The sequence below is a fragment of the Acipenser ruthenus genome, chromosome 6 (genome assembly GCF_902713425.1).
Source record: "Acipenser ruthenus chromosome 6, fAciRut3.2 maternal haplotype, whole genome shotgun sequence".
Lineage (NCBI taxonomy): Eukaryota > Metazoa > Chordata > Actinopteri > Acipenseriformes > Acipenseridae > Acipenser > Acipenser ruthenus.
In genome coordinates, this window is record NC_081194.1 from 64,964,453 (window position 1) to 64,981,069 (window position 16,617).

The 16,617-nt window shown below is 39.8% G+C and overlaps 1 protein-coding gene across 8 annotated transcripts in view; it reads left to right on the forward strand.

Annotated features, from left to right (window-relative positions):
- The window catches only part of LOC117411408 (sine oculis-binding protein homolog), a 92,268-nt gene that overhangs the window by 74,231 nt on the left and 1,420 nt on the right, over positions 1-16,617 (forward strand). For 7 of the 8 annotated variants that reach the window (XM_059025667.1, XM_059025669.1, XM_034018887.2 and 4 more), the window contains one exon: positions 4,223-6,212. In XM_059025667.1, the coding sequence (XP_058881650.1) occupies positions 4,223-6,208 (1,986 nt within the window). In that variant the 3' untranslated portion in view covers positions 6,209-6,212. The remainder of the gene's footprint in view (positions 1-4,222; positions 6,213-16,617) is intronic. The other variant, XM_034018891.2, reaches the window with a different exon arrangement.

The following is a 16,617-nucleotide window of genomic DNA, read 5'->3' on the forward strand; positions in this document are numbered from 1 at the left end:
CCTTGTATTAAAACTGATAAATATCTAGATTAATCAAACGTATTATTTGGAGCTGCTCTGTATTTTCTGCAAGTTTGTATATTTATTGTGTTAGTTTATACATATACTGTATTGTGCCATTGATTGGTTGTTTGTATAGTATCTGCAAAGCAACCGAAAAGTTAATTTAATTTTCTACAATGAGCTGAGTCTGCAATACATATTTAATATATGAATCAGTCAAGAAAATAAGTGAGGCAAGGTTGGATAGTAAGTATGATATATTTTGTTTAAATATGGCTGATACAGCATACTTAAATAAATATTGACTTAAATATTTTTGTTTTAATATAGCTTAGATCATAAGTAAATACATAAATAACACAAATAAATAACAGAAAATGTTTTTGAAGTTCATACCGCATAGTTATCAAAGTTTTTTGGCATACAGCTCTCCCTCTGGTTTGCTGACTGCTGCATAATCCAGTTTATATCCCAGCCATCATTTCAGAAAGTCAGAAAACAGTGACAGTGATGTTTTAATCACCATTGTAGTGTTTGGAGCATCTTTCTATTGTAGTATGTTTGTAATTCATTTTTCTGTCAAGTCACAGAGTCGCTATTCAGCGGTTTCTTCACATTCAGCTTCATTTTCTCTTGTTGTGAGGAGTGGAGATGAAAGGCATTTCTTTGAAAAGGGGCAGAACTGACAGTAATGTGAACCAATCACATGACAGATGGAGACAATTGCCCAGTGGTGTAAGGGTGATAGGGCAATAGTTCAATCTATTTTTGCTCCTAATGATGAGGTTTTTTTTTTGTTTTTTTTTTAATTTAGCAGTTTCCAATTATTTTTACCCCGTTTTTTCTCCCAATTTGAAATGTCCAATTGTATTTAGGTACAGCCCACCGCTACCACCCCTGCGCTGACTCAGGAGCAGCGAAGACGAACACACGCTGTCCTCCGAAGAGTGTGCCGTCAGCCAACCGCTTCTTTTCACTCTGCAGGCCAGCCTTGCAGCCAGCCGGGAGCTACAGCGTTGGAGGACAGCGCAGCTCTGGGCAGCTTACCGGCAAGCCCGCAGGCACCCGGCCAGTCTACAGGGGTCACTGGTGCGCAGTGAGCTGAGGACACCCTGGACGACCTAAGCCCTCCCCCCATGGGCGGCGCGCGGCCAATTGTGCGCTGCCCCCTGGGAGCTCCCGTCCACGGTTGGCAGTGGAATAGCCTGAACTTGAACCGCCGATGTCCAGGCTATACTGCACTCCACGTGGAGCGTCTTTACTGGATGCGCCACTTTGGAGTCCCAATGATGAGGTTTTAACCAATCACAGGCCAGAATTTCCAACCACTGATTCATATATATATAAAAGTCAAGGATCATGACACTGTAATGTTTTCATTTGATTTGGCCCATTAAAGCAGATAAAACTCTTCTGGGCTTGCTACAGATTTATGAAAAATGATTTGCAAAAACCACACTTAGGGTACAGATAAAAAATGGCCCTGGTCCTGATTCTGAGTGGTTCTATCTTCTATTGCTATATTATAGCGTTTTAGTAATGGTCTCTATAGCTGTCCGAACTGTATAAATTGAGCTTGCTGGCAGCTGGCTTTGTCTTTGACCATGCAACTTTTCTTCCTATCGGTGAAACCGTGACCTTTCACCTCTTTTGAAGCCATTTATAACATAGTAGCAGATTAGGTTAACAAAGCTGACAGCTCTCAATGTCACATGATTTCTCTAGGACCAGAAAGGATAGCCACCTGATCAAATACATAACCTTCTACAAGCACAGTCTCTTTAGCTATAGACAGGTAGACATTAAAATTGAATGTTTTTGAAGACAAGTCAAGTTTGTACTCTTTTAGCTAAATATATTTTGCCCAAGCTGCTGTAAGTGTTTGCTGCCTTCTGTGTTTTAGTTCCCAGATATCAGCAGCAAACCAGTATATTCTGGAAATTCCAGCAGAGAGAGATTAGGTCGAGTGGTGTTTGGGGGGGGGGGGGGGGGGGGGGAGTATACTGTACAATGAGAAAAGGGACACCTGTGCTGTTACTGTTGCCAACCCAATTACTGGGGTCCCTTTTTCTGTAGCTAGAGAAGGGCCATAGCGCAGGCTGGCGCTAATCAAACTGCATCACATGGCACGTTGTTGTTCAACAGGGAATAATGGGTTGGAATGATGGATGGATGTTTTGGGGGCCCCTGACAACTGATTAATGCCGTAATTAACTCTCATGAGTCACTGCCACTTCCCTTTAAACCCGCCAGACTGCACACGCTGCCTGTGCGACTAACCTCACTGCACTCTCCCAGACTCACATTCGACTCTCCATACAAAACAGCGGTGTTCCTGCCAATCCAAAATGCATTTTATGCAAGAAACATAAGCTGCTCAGAGTTGCAGCACTCCCACAAGCCCTGCTTTATTTTTCCCTGTATCAGATGCCGTAATTTTTTTCCGTTTCTGCTGATGCAGTGTCTCTCGAATGGTCTGGTGGTGTATGCTGCCACACATTTCACAGGAAAATGTGTGACTGATACCAACAATTGGGTTTAAAAGCAGTATGTTGGCTCATTGCCATGAAGTATTAGAGTGCTAAGTGTAGTAAGGAAATGTTCTGTTCTCTTTTTTGTATATGAGACATCTCCCCAAGCTGACAAATTAAATCTTCTTCTGTGATATTGATATCTTCCTCTGTCACATTTATCCATTGTTATCTTTTACTTTTTTTTTTTTTTTACACAGTTTTTAGATTGGATACTTGAGATGTTTTAATATTGTTTTAGTCAGTCGGAAAACAAGCAGTATGCTAGTGCTGGATATTACTGCATGTACTGGGAACCATAACGTTATTATAATAGGACCCTATCAGAGATACAATTTACAGTGGTTACAGTACTTTATAAAATTAGTATTCTTACATTTACACCTACACAAATACTGAGATGAACATGGATTTTTGTTATAGCCTGTTAAACTAATCTTTGTTATCTGCTGCGTTTATTTCCAATGCACACACCTACCTAACATTAGAGTTTGGATGCATTTAGGGCAATTCGTTTCATTTTTCAACACTTGATATTGTTATAAAAAAAAACATATTACCGTTAGCGTGTCAGCGGGAAACTAAATCACCTTCAAAACATTCACTATATCAGTAGCCATTACGAGCACCAAGGGTAAGTTGTAAGCTGTGTGGTACAGTGATCTCGAGAACGTTTCATGTGTTCAGTTTTTTTTTTTTTTTTAAACAAAGTGTGCTTAACTTAACCTGCATAAAAGTATTCCCATACAATCTCCATTAAGCATTTGGTGTAACTTAATGAATTATTGAAAACTGGAAAAATCAGTGGAGGGATTGCAAATGTTTTATAGAGAGAGAAAGTATTTATTTACCTGGAAGTGGCATTGGAGACCCTGGAGAAAAAAAATAATCAATGCAGCAATCAGAATTAACTGCCTTCAGTAAACTGTTCAACTGCTGACCTATAAATGAGTTACTAGAAGCAGTTTTTTCTTGAATAGATACATTTACCTTTTTTAGTCTGTTATTACTAAAAACGGGTGCATAATTGATTAATACAATGCAGTTGAAAAGTTCATGCTGTTACATTTAATTTTATAATATCAGCAATTCATGGACCGAATGTTATTTCTCTGTTATAAACCACATTTGTGTGTGCTGTTACAGTAGTGTACCTTTTATAGGTTTGTGGGGAGGGACAGGGATGATTTCACCTATTATAATTCCTCACTGGCAATGCTTTGCAAATGCAATTTCCTCACATGCAACGTACATAATGTTTCCTACTATCTGTGATCACTGACGATGTTGAAAAGCAAAAATGGCACAGTGACTAAAAAGCATTTGTAGCAGTGGGCTGTAGTGTTAAATAAGTAACTACGTAATATATCTCACAGTAGCCTTGTTAATATGAAAAAGTATGAGGATTATGATTTTAAGTTAGTGTATATCCCTTATAAAACAATTCCAAACAGTACTTGACTGAGATGTCTGTGTAGTTGCATGTGCACTGTCTTTCATATTTCTTATATTACTTTACTCGTATACTCAATTCTAATAAATTAATAGGTTTTAAAAGCGACATAGCTACCATGCCCTTGCAGAGACAGCAAGTAATGGGAAGAGATCACTAATAACAGTTGTGTAGTTATAATTAGAAATTTAAGTTGAGCAAAAATGTCACATCTGCATACTCTCTTCTTTTGCAGGTGTGTGACTGGTGCAAGCATATAAGACACACAAAAGAATACTTGGATTTCGGAGCTGGGGAGAGGAGGCTTCAGTTTTGCAGCGCCAAATGTCTCAACCAGTACAAAATGGACATTTTCTACAAAGAGACCCAGGCCAACCTCCCAGCTGGCCTCTGCAACCCAGGGCACCCTCCGACTGAGAGTAAACCTGAGAGCAGCGGCGTGCAGCTCCTGACACCCGAGTCCTGGAACACTTCTCTGGGTGACCTGCGACGGAAGGCTCCATCTCCTGGGGTTACAATGGCCGGGCACAATCACGCTCCTGGGCCATCAGGGTCCATGTCCCCATCAGAGTCTGCTGCCATCAGTTCCACTGCCAAAATCTCCACACCAGGGCCCAAGCCACACGAGAGCCCAACCCTTCCCCCGCCAGTACCTCTCCCGCCCCCACACATGGGGGTCCCACCTGGAAGTCCGCCCATGGTGATGACCAACCGTGGGCCTGTGCCGCTGCCCTTCTTCATGGAACACCAGATGATGCAGCAGATGCGTCCACCTTTCCTCCGAGCACCCCACACTCCAACCCCAAACAGTCCCCTCTCCAATTCCATCATTCCTGGGATCGGCCCACCACCACCTCCTAGGAATATGGCTCCAGCCTCGAGTCCCATGCACAGGTCAATGCTTTCCCCACATATACACCCGCCCTCCAACCAGACTGTGCATGGAAACCCTCCAGGGTTGATGCCACACCATTTCGGAGCCCCTATGCCAGGCTTACCCTTCCCTCCAATCAACATGATGCCAAACGGCCACATGCCGATGCCACAGATGATGAACTTTGGTGTGCCATCGCTTGCCCCATTGGTGCCACCTCCCACTCTCCTGGTGCCATATCCGGTCATTGTTCCTCTCCCAGTTCCCATCCCAATTCCCATCCCCTTTCCCTTTAACTTCAAGGCCCCAGGCGGTTCACCTGGCAACAGCGAGAACATCATTCCACACACCTCCTCCGAAGGAGGGGAGTCCAGAGAAACAAGGCCTTTCTCTTCTGGCAGCAGCGATGATGGAGAGACCAAACAAGGGCCATCAAAATCCACTGAACTTTCTCCAGGCTTTATCCCAGGCCACTCGTGTCACCAGTCCACCCTCCGTCAACGGAGCAGGGCTGAGGTGGTTGATTTTACGGTCAAACCAGAGAGCCCAGTCAAAGCAGTGTTCCCCCCTATGAATTTATCTGCTATGCTGCAAGATGGTGTCATAGACCTGACAATGGGCCGCCGATCCAGACTCCAGCATGTAATCCAGAGGGCACTGCCAGTTGCACAGGTGAAAGTGGAACACGAACCCCAAAGCATCCTCAATCTAGCTTTCCTGGGCCAGGACAAGAGGAACTGCAGTGGGGTGGACAACAGTTGCAGAGACAGTTGCAGTCCTGTTAACCCCATGGCTTTGCCTTGCAGTGATCCTGTGCACTGCGGGGCGGCACCACCACCAACGCAGCAGCAGCAGCTCGTTTCTAGCAGTTCAGGGCCAGAGCCCAGTCTGGCAGCCACTTGCAATGTTATCGTGAACGGCACAAAGACTGCAGATGTTGCCGGTAAAAGCGGCTCCCTCGAGCAGCGGCCAGAACCCCAAAAGACGCCACAGCACCCGGACGAGCCGGCAGTCAGTGAGCTGGAGTCGGTGAAGGAGAACAACTGCACGGGGGCCGCCGGCTTTCAGCTAGAGCTGGACACAGGTAAGAAGGCTTCATCAGACGAGGCGCTGGCCGGCGGGGACAAGCAGGACCCCAACCTGAACAACCCCGCCGACGAGGACCATGCCTATGCCCTGCGTATGCTGCCCAAGGCCGGCTGTGTCATCCAGCCTGTGCCAAAGCCAGCAGAAAAGACTGTCTTAGCGCCTTGCATCATTTCCACGCCCCTTCTGAGTGCAGGAACTGATGACATTGAGCCGCTGCTAAAGAGGAGGTGTCTGCGAATTCGAAATCAAAACAAATAAAAAGGTTGGTCTCATCATATGTGAGGTGGTTTGGGCAAAGCTGCTTGGTTGCCAGAGGGGGGAGTAGGCGTTTTCTCATAATAATGCACTACGTGCAAAAAATATAATCACTTTTGCATGACGGACCTGATTTTTAAAGCCTGCTAACTTCTGTTGGTATCGTAATGTATTGTGCAGTCATTGTTATATTAATATTTGTATTATTACAGTTAGAAAAAAAAAGAACATTACAAAAATATACTACACAATTCTAAAGGCTTTTTCAGATTCAGGCACATCATGATAGTAAAGAGTTTCCAAACCACACCTTGTAAACAACACACGTGACTGCTTAATGCTTGTTGTTTTAACTATAATTCACTGCTGAATGATGCAAGAGTTACAACTTCAACAGGCGCAGCACAGGGTTATTAAATCTGCACTCCCAGACATTGCCCTTTGTTGGATAACATTTGCATAGATTGAAAGTACTGTTAAAGCTAAACTAGAAGAAGAGGGAGTGCTTATTTGAAGAATGCGGCCAGGGTGCTGTTGTGAATGAACAATGAAATTCGAAACAGAGTACAAATTGTATGAAAAGATACATGCTGTTGAGTTCAAGCTCCAGTTTGACAAGATGCATATGACAAAAAGGGCCTGACTATTTCTTTGTTTTAAAACAAGAAAGAAAAAAAGGTGGCCCGGTGGCACAGTGGTCACAAGAGTTTGGTTGTCTCAACTACTCTGAGCCCTCAGTGTAGCCCACATTATAAAACCAAGATGCAATTTAGCACAAACGGCTAAAGCACGGACTGATGACTAGAGACTGGAGACTGAACTGCTTTCTCTGAAAGGGAGGCCTCTGCGTGCAGGGTGTAATGACCCATTGGTTTTAGTAATTCTGTACTGGTAATCTAAATAATTTCTGTATATTGTAATAACTAATTGTTATTAATACTTCTGTTGTAAAAAAAAAACATACTTTGTTTTCTGTTTTGGGTATTGTTGTTAGCATTAGTTACCAATACTTAGCTAACAGTGCTTTCTGTTCTGTGTATAGTGCTGATCATTTGTTAATACTGACTTATAACCCATTAAGCTATGCAAGGAATTGAGCAGTTGTTCAATCGGTTTCTTCATTAAATATATTTGCGAGTGACTCAGGTATCACAAGGAAACTGACAATTTTGATGACCAGATCCAACCTGTTGGTAAATTTTAAACCATGTTTTGTGCACCTCATTTCAAAAATAAGAAAGTTAGCATCATTTTATTTGTGGGACACATATGTCCCTTGTACCTAAAAGGGTTTAGAGCAGTACTTTCTGTTTTGTGCCTTTAACTAACACACCTTTAATAACAGACGCTGGACTCCACATTTTGTATTGTATCCTGCTTTGGCGCAACACATGTCTTTGTGTTGTGTACGGTATGTTGTGCAAGTTACATTAGGGGTACCTTTAGCATTTGCAAAAGAGCTAATTAAAAAAAAAAAATAGCCATCGTAAGAATTTATATGTATAGATTTAATGAACCTGTGCTGTTACAAGCAGGCTGGTTTGCAATTAATATAGTTATTATAGTTAAAGGTAAGGCCAAGTAACTGAAGAAAGAAATCTTCAACGTTATTAAAATACTTTGGCATTTGTCAGAGTAGTAAGTGAATCCCTACTTGCGTATATGCTTTCACATTTCTTAACATAACGAGCACTGTAGTGCATTTGTTTCAGCATGTGTCAGTCCATTTTGACTGACTTGAACGTGGATTGTGTTTCCTATTATCCAGTGTTTTTTTGGGGGGGTAGGGATTCTTTTACAGTAAAGAAGCTTGTATTAATGAAAGCCATCGACTGAATGTGTGTGCAAGTATTGAAAGTCATTATAAATGTGAGCCACGATGAAGGAAATACTAGTAACATATGCAGCAGTATCGTTCACTTCCTCTCTTTTTGAGTGCTTGAGTGGACATGCCAGTTGTGCAGAAATGGTAGTGGTTATGTGACTGTCCGCTGATCAGACTCTTGTGTGGACCTCGTCTTCCAGAGGTGAAAGGCTAATGCATAAATCCACCAACTCCCCCCCTCCCCCCAAAGGATAGATTTCATGGTGCTGAGCGCAAGCTTGTTAGTAGCCTGTCACTCTTTTCCTCCTACAGATAGATAGTATTCTATTTCAAGGTTCCATTTATTTCCTACAGTATCCCTTGGCAACCAAACCACACAAAATTGCAGCACATTGGTGGTAATAACAAATGGATTTTATTTTATTTTTGTAACACAATAGTAAGGTTTGGTTTTAGTGGCATCTTAAAAGATAATGTCCCAATGGCAAACTTTTTCTTTCAGCAACATCCTTTGTATATTTTTTGAATATCCCAAAATCCCAAAATGAATCTTAGCAGCTGAATAGTTTATATCGTCAGGAAACACTTATTTCAGCTCATATTCCCTGTTTTTATTTTATTAAAATGAGTCAATGTGACCTAACCCTTTTCTGTGAATACTATTTAAACTCACACAGATTGGGTGTAGGAATTTGTATTTACTGTGTTAACTGTACAGTATACTCAAGACTGTCTGTTTTTGTTTTTTTAAATTCACCAGGAATGTATCGTGTTATTACTGAACTCAAAACCAGGTTAAAATCAAGCAATCAATTCTACAGTTTTCTGGGTAATTATCAGGGGTATAATATTGGAGGACAGGAGGATAGAAAAAAGGCAACAGAGAAAGGTCTTGTTTTGCCTGGAATTCATTACCTACCAATGTGTATATATATATATATATATATATATATATAGTCTGCACATGTTTCCATTTCTTAGGGAGTGTTTTGAAAACGGAATCCCTAGATGGAATTCAAGACTCAAGACACACTCCCAGACTTCTCCAGCAGCCAGACACTCACCAGGGTTGCATTCCCCTGACTGTGGGATATAGTGGCAGGTTCTAAGCCCCTTTAATATGGAATTAGTTACTTTTGCACCAATTTGGAGTCTTAATTTTAATAAAAGTCAAACAACCTGTTTATTGCACATATAGATCCAGTTCTTACCCTAAATAATGTGATAATTATGCAGCATAAAACAAGCCACCAGCACCTTCCAGCAGTCTACAGTCCATTCTGCTGCTGAATGATACACAGAAGTGAATGATCGCATATGTATCTGGTTTTGGTAAACTACACATTTTCCTATTATAGCAAAATTAATATTGTCCTCTGAATCATTCTGCCAGCCTGCAATTATTACTCGTGCTGAAAATTCAAGCAGGTCACATATACATTTTTATGTATCTTTTGAATCGCTCAGCAAATTGTGATGGAAATTTGTATTGTCATTCACCGTTTCCGAATCATAGGTCACGGATACCTTAGATTTTTAGATTTATTATATTTGGGCTATACGTCACAGTACTTTTAATACATATAACTTATACATGTGGGACTTTTAAAATGTCAGTTTTTTTTGTTTTTTTTAAATCTATTCAGTCACCTCAGACATCAGCATGAAAAGTTGCCCATGTAGTGTCAATGACACGTTCTGCTATTACAATAGGTTGTCGATCTCTAATATTTTTACACTCTGTGATCTTGATAATTTTGTCAAATAATCCACACACAACATGCTTTGAAAAAAAATAGGTAATCGGTAGATTTAATAGATTAAAACAAAAATGGCCTTAATTTAATCAAGAAAACATGAATACAATAGGCCTACTTCTGATTTGGCTTGTCCAACACGAATGTAGAGGCCTAAAGTGTGTATCCTAGCAACGCGCTAATCTACCATACTAGTTCAAAACAAAGCACTCTCTCACACACTCAAGGTTTTAATGCAACAGGAGACTTCAAACTGGGTTCTAATTTGATGCATCGATTCACCAATATGTAATCAAAGGACAGATGATCAATAATCGATGCATCGAATTGTTGCACCCCTAGTTGAATTTTATATTGCCATTGAAAAGATCCACCAGGAGCCGGTACTGAATTCATTCATGTCGGAGGGGTGGATAATGTGCAGAAGTGTCTTTTTGTGTTTTTCTGTAGCAAACTGCTAAAAATACATTATTTAAAGTGACAAAGTAGGGGTGAGTGAGTATAAAGACAGAGATTTGGTGTATTTTTTTTCTGTTTTGCTATCTTCCAGTTCATTTTCTGTTTTGCTATCCCCCCCCCCCCCCCCCCCCCCCCAAAGAACCACCAATACTCTGCTGCTACAGTATAATTTTCTACGATTTTAACCCTTTTTTTTTGTTTGTCATTCATTGTGTTGCGCAGGAATGTTTTAACACGATTCAATGTACTGAAACATTTCTCGGATTCCGCTGTTGTTATCTGGGAAGTAATGGCAATCTCAGTCAGCTGGAAAGTTTCGGAAAAAGTGTCTTTTCAGGGTGTTTTCTTACAGGACTTTATGCAGTGTGGGCACCGTCCTCACACTTTCGAATTCACTACTGCTGTACAACATTTTTAGTCCACTTGTAAGTTTTTCTCTGCACAGCATAGGATAGCACTTCACTGCCATTTCCAGCTGTTCATCAGGAGAGACCACTGTAAATCTATGGAATCGTTCTGGATAAGATAAAATGGCGTTAAGTGCTTTGTTTTCTGGAGTCGTTCTTTTGCCTGCAGAATCGTAAGGTCGCATGCTTCTTTCACAAGAGGAGCGTTATTTGACTTCAGTCAGTTTCAGTTTCGGATTCTCCAGCTGAAAGGTTTTCGTTTATTTCTGTCACAGACTTTGTGAAATTGTCCAGTGAGTGTTTCGCTGCTACTGCATTTGAACTCCGTTTCTGTAGGACGTTGTAAAGAATGTCAAGGTGAAGCATGGTAGAGTGAAAAAAAAAGCTTTGTCAGCCCATATGATTGGTGAACTGATCCATCATCCCAGCCGTCCTTGCTCTGGATTTTCTCAAGGCGTTCCAACACAGCATTTTGATTTTCATACACCGTGTTTACTGTTCTGCTTTTAAAGTTACACTGAGTTGAACCAGTACTTGGAATTCGACTGCTACAGAACAGCTGTTCGTTTTGGAGATGTTGTGAAAAATGTTCAAATTGCTGAAAGATTTGCAAAAAAACCTCAGACAGGATTGACAACCAAGCAGATTTGTTGCATAATAATATTCAGCCGCTGGGCATAGCAGTGTATAAAGTGTGCATGCGGATAACTTTCTTTGAGTTTTGCTTGCACTCCATTCAAAGCTCCACTCATTACAGCTGTATTGTCGTATGTCTGAGTGACAAGTTTCTCTTTTAAATTGTAGGGCTGTAATTCCTGTTTCAAAAGGGCAGCAGTGTGGAGTAGTGGTTAGGGCTCCTGACTCTTGACCGGAGGGTCGTGGGTTCAATCCCAGGTGGGGGACATTGCTGCTTTACCCTTGAGCAAGGTACTTTACCTAGATTGCTCCAGTAAAAACCCAACTGTATAAATGGGTAATTGTATGTAAAAATAATGTGATGTCTTGTAACAATTGTAAGTTGCCCTGGATAAGGGGAGTCTGCTAATAAATAAATAAAAAGAATAGACAATCCATGAGCAGTTTGGTCCTGAAACTTCAAAAAACCCATGGAATCTCTCCACTACAGAGGCCTGGTTATAAATCGAAGCACAATCACCATTGTCATTTTACACGACACATGTGACACAAATCTTGCAAACTTATTTTTGTACATGCTGAGCATGCAATCCAGAAGTTCATTCTGAATGGTCTTCGATATATTTTTAGACACCGTTGCATTTGCAAGGTGTTCAGCTAACTGACTGTCTAATACAGAGAACTGATCAACTAAATCCAGAAATACTCCCCGATTCAAAGGAGGCTTTGTCTCATCATGACCTCTGAGTGGTAAATCATGACTTCCACAAAACTTGATGCAATCAATTATACGAGACACAATATGCCTATTCTTAGACACAAGCCCATTATGCCTAAGAAGTGAAATACAGTAACCTTCATCAACCTTCATCAAGTGGCTATATTTTTAGTTTAACACAATTCCCCATGTGTACAGCATAGCACTTGTGTTTTAAATCTTTGATTCTATTTGATATAAATGCATTTCAAACAGAACAAAGTTTGTTTCTCTTCACTTACCGTAAGCCAGTCCTTCCTGTCAAACCATGAAGTACAGAAGCTTCGGTTTTGGTTCAAGTCACTTTGCTTGATTTTAATGCCAGGCGGTTGATGTGCCCTCAGCCTTTGAATCTCCAACTTCTCTTCACCCGACATAGAAGAAAATTACTTCTTAAGCAAATTGTCAATGTGATTCATTGTGGTGGATATTGTGAAGCAAGGCTAGGTTAAAGTAAGTTATTGCTTTTATTATGTAAATATCTGTTAACGTCTATATTAATATTGCAATTGTGTTATATTTTTCTGTGTTTTGGAAGACTTCGAGATTATCGATATTGGAATACGTGCACAATATTGATATACAATTTTCATATTGATGCCCACCCCTAGAAATTATTGGCATGGCAAAAAAAAAAAAAAAACTGACAGCAATTGGATTACAAGGTGGAGTGAAGCAGCATCCCCTGTACTGAAAGAATATTTGCTAAGTAGGTATCCTGTTTGAGAACTCAAGTAGTACAGAGAGTGGCAAAAATGTGCTATTATCAATGACATTTAACCAGTGATAAACATTATGTAAGATGACACAAGCTTGCTCAATATAACAAGTATATATATATATATATATATATATATATATATATATATATATATATATATATATATATATTATTACCAGATATAACTTTGGGATACTACCTTATACCCTGCCATCATAAAACAGGTCGAGCTGAGCAGGGGAAAGTAATTCTCTGAATGCAGGTGTTAAATTAGGGGGCTTAATCTTGACATATTCTATTGATCTGTTAATCATCCGATCTGTGTCAAACCTGTTTGCTAGTGATATGAAATTGTATTGCAAGACAATTACAAGTAATACAAAGTAGTAACATGATACTGCTGTATTTACTGCAAATGTTTCATAATGCCAGCTAATGTTTAATATACTTAGATTTACTTACATGTAATTTGACAGTTTGAAAATATTTGCTTACATGTAATTGGAAGTTAGCCAAAGTGATTCATTTAAAATATTAACTTAGTTATTAATTGTCGTTTGTGGTGATTTATGGGTTGAGAGGGCTCACACCCGGCTTTTTTTTAATTTGAACATTTTATTGGAAGGGGACGGAGAGAGAGAACTAAAAATGAAGTGTTTTCTTTTTGTTTTATTCTATGGTGTTGAGGATTGGTTAAAGGCGTGTATAGTGCTGTTAAAAGCAAAAAAGAGATGTGTGTCTGATTGTTTGGGAGGTCAGGATGTACTTATTTATTTGATTCACTTATGTTTGCATGTTTTTAATGATTGATTAATTGTGTTTTTTGAGTATAATAAAGTAACATTTAAAGGTAACAAAAACATCATTGGAACTTTCTTACAGCTTTCTTCATCTTAATCTTAACTACATACACACTGTAGTTAAATCACTAAGCCAGACAGTTTTTTAGACAAACAAGTTTTTCAATATTTTCTGATACAATTTGAGAGATACGTCGAATACAAAATTGACAATTAAGATGATACGATAAACTTGTAGTACTGCCGTGAAACGAAAGCACAGATGAACAAATGTTGCAAGTTGCAGTCTGTTTTTCTTCATTCTAAGGTATTGTGAAATGTTGAGTATAACTTACAGTAAGTACCCTCCACCGTTGTTCGAGATTTGATTTTCACACACCGTTTTTTGATACCGCACTGAGGTAGACCAGATTAATTGCTCAATTATTATTATTTTTTTATTGATCAAGGCTCACAGATGTGATTAATCCATTAATCAATAATTGTTTAAAATCCCTAGTTTAAATATTATCCTTTTCCACACGTGACAATATAAACAGAATACTCAATGAACATGTCTATTTCACACTATTCCACCTCATTGGTGGAATAACTACAGTACACATGTGTTCGGAATGTGAGTCTTCAGAATAAATATTACATGCAAGTGGAATTTATTGTTCCAATATTGTAATGCAAAGGTCTTGCAGATGCATAGATGTCTAAATAAGATGTGTATTATTATTATTATTATTATTATTATTATTATTATTATTATTATTATTATTATAATAAATTAATTTGATGTACTGTATAAAGATGGAGCAGCATTTCTCCAAAAAGACAAAGATCACCAAGCAGAGAAGCTTAAACAGGTTAGAGTTTCCTGTTAATTCTTCTGGCAGCCTCCTGCTCATTCTTTTTACATTTGTATCTTCCCCACTGATGTTTCAACCTACTTGCCTTGTTTGCCTTGTAAACTGCAGTTCACAGTTTGTTTCAATGAATTTTTAAATTAACATTATCTCTAAATCCCTATATTGGTCAGTATTCTCACAGGCAGTATTGTGTAATGCATTGCCGTTGGTTAACAGCTCGGTAGCCACGAATGCAGGTGAGCCCGACCCTTTTGCACAGTGGTTAAGATGCTCGCTTGCGGTGTGTGTGTGTGAGGGGGTTGCCAGTTCGTGCCCAGCCTCCAATCTCTTGCAGTAGCACTACGTTTAATTTAGCACACACTCTTCACTTTGGTTCTTCCCTCATTATTTTACATTTGTCTACTACAATTTGCCATATACTAGCCAGATACCTGACAACCTGACCCGTTCTACGTCCAATTAAAAAACTTGTTTTATGTACCTACAGACGTGCTGAAAATTGTTGGTACCCTTACAGCTCATTGAAATAATGCTTCATTCCTCCTGAAAAGTGATGAAATTAAAAGCTATTTTATCATGTATACTTGCATGCCTTTGGTATGTCATAGAATAAAGCAAAGAAGCTGTGAAAAGAGATGAATTATTGCTTATTCTACAAAGATATTCTAAAATGGCCTGGACACATTTGTTGGTACCCCTTAGAAAAGATAATAAATAATTGGATTATAATGATATTTCAAACTAATTAGTTCCTTTAATTAGTATCACACATGTCTCCAATCTTGTAATCAGTCATTCAGCCTATTTAAATGGAGAAAAGTAGTCACTGTGCTGTTTGGTATCATTGTGTGCACCACACTGAAAATGGACCAGAGAAAGCAAAGGAGAGAGTTGTCTGAGGAGATCAGAAAGAAAATAATAGACAGTCATGGTAAAGGTAAAGGCTACAAGACCATCTCCAAGCAGCTTGATGTTCCTGTGACAACAGTTGCAAATATTATTAAGAAGTTTAAGGTCCATGGAACTGTAGCCAACCTCCCTGGGCGCGGCCGCAAGAGGAAAATTGACCCCAGATTGAACAGAAGGATAGTGCGAATGGTAGAAAATGAACCAAGGATAACTGCCAAAGAGATACAAGCTGAACTCCAAGGTGAAGGTACGTCAGTTTTTGATCGCACCATCCGTTGCTTTTTGAGCGAAAGTGGGCTCCATGGAAGAAGACCCAGGAGGACTCCACTTTTGAAAGAAAAACAAAAAAAAGCCAGACTGGAATTTGCTAAAATGCATATTGACAAGCCACAATCCTTCTGGGAGAATGTCCTTTGGACAGATGAGTCAAAACTGGAGCTTTTTGGCAAGTCACATCAGCTCTATGTTCGTTCACAGATGAAAAAATGAAGCTTTCAAAGAAAAGAACACCATACCTACAGTGAAACATGGAGGAGGCTTGGTTATGTTTTGGGGCTGCTTTGTTGCGCCTGGCACAGGGTGCCTTGAATCTGTGCAGGGCACAATGAAATCTCAAGACTATCAAGGCATTCTGGAGCGAAACGTACTGCCCAGTGTCAGAAAGCTCTGTCTCAGTCGCAGGTCATGGGTCCTCCAACAGGATAATGACCCAAAACACACAGCTAAAAGCACCCAAGAATGGATAAGAACAAAACATTGGACTATTCTGAAGTGGCCTTCTATGAGTCCTGATCTGAATCCTATCGAACATCTATGGAAAGAGCTGAAACTTGCAGTCTGGAGAAGGCACCCATCAAACCTGAGACAGCTGGAGCAGTTTGCTCAGGAAGAGTGGGCCAAACTACCTGTTAACAGGTGCAGAAGTCTCATTGAGAGCTACAGAAAACGTTTGATTGCAGTGATTACCTCTAAAGGTTGTGCAACAAAATATTAGGTTAGCGGTCCCATCATTTTTGTCCATGCCATTTTCATTTGTTTTATTATTTACAATATTATGTTGAATAAAAAATCAATAGCAAAGTCTGATTTCTATTAAATATGGAATAAACAATGGTGGATGCCAATTACTTTAGTCAGTTTCAAGTTATTTCAGAGAAAATTGTGCATTCTTCATTTTTTGTGGAGGGGTACCAACAAATTTGAGCACGTCTGTATGTCCAAGTTAAACCAGTCTGGACAATATTTTTTCTCTTTGATGTCTTCTTTAACAGTATAACTGTGAAT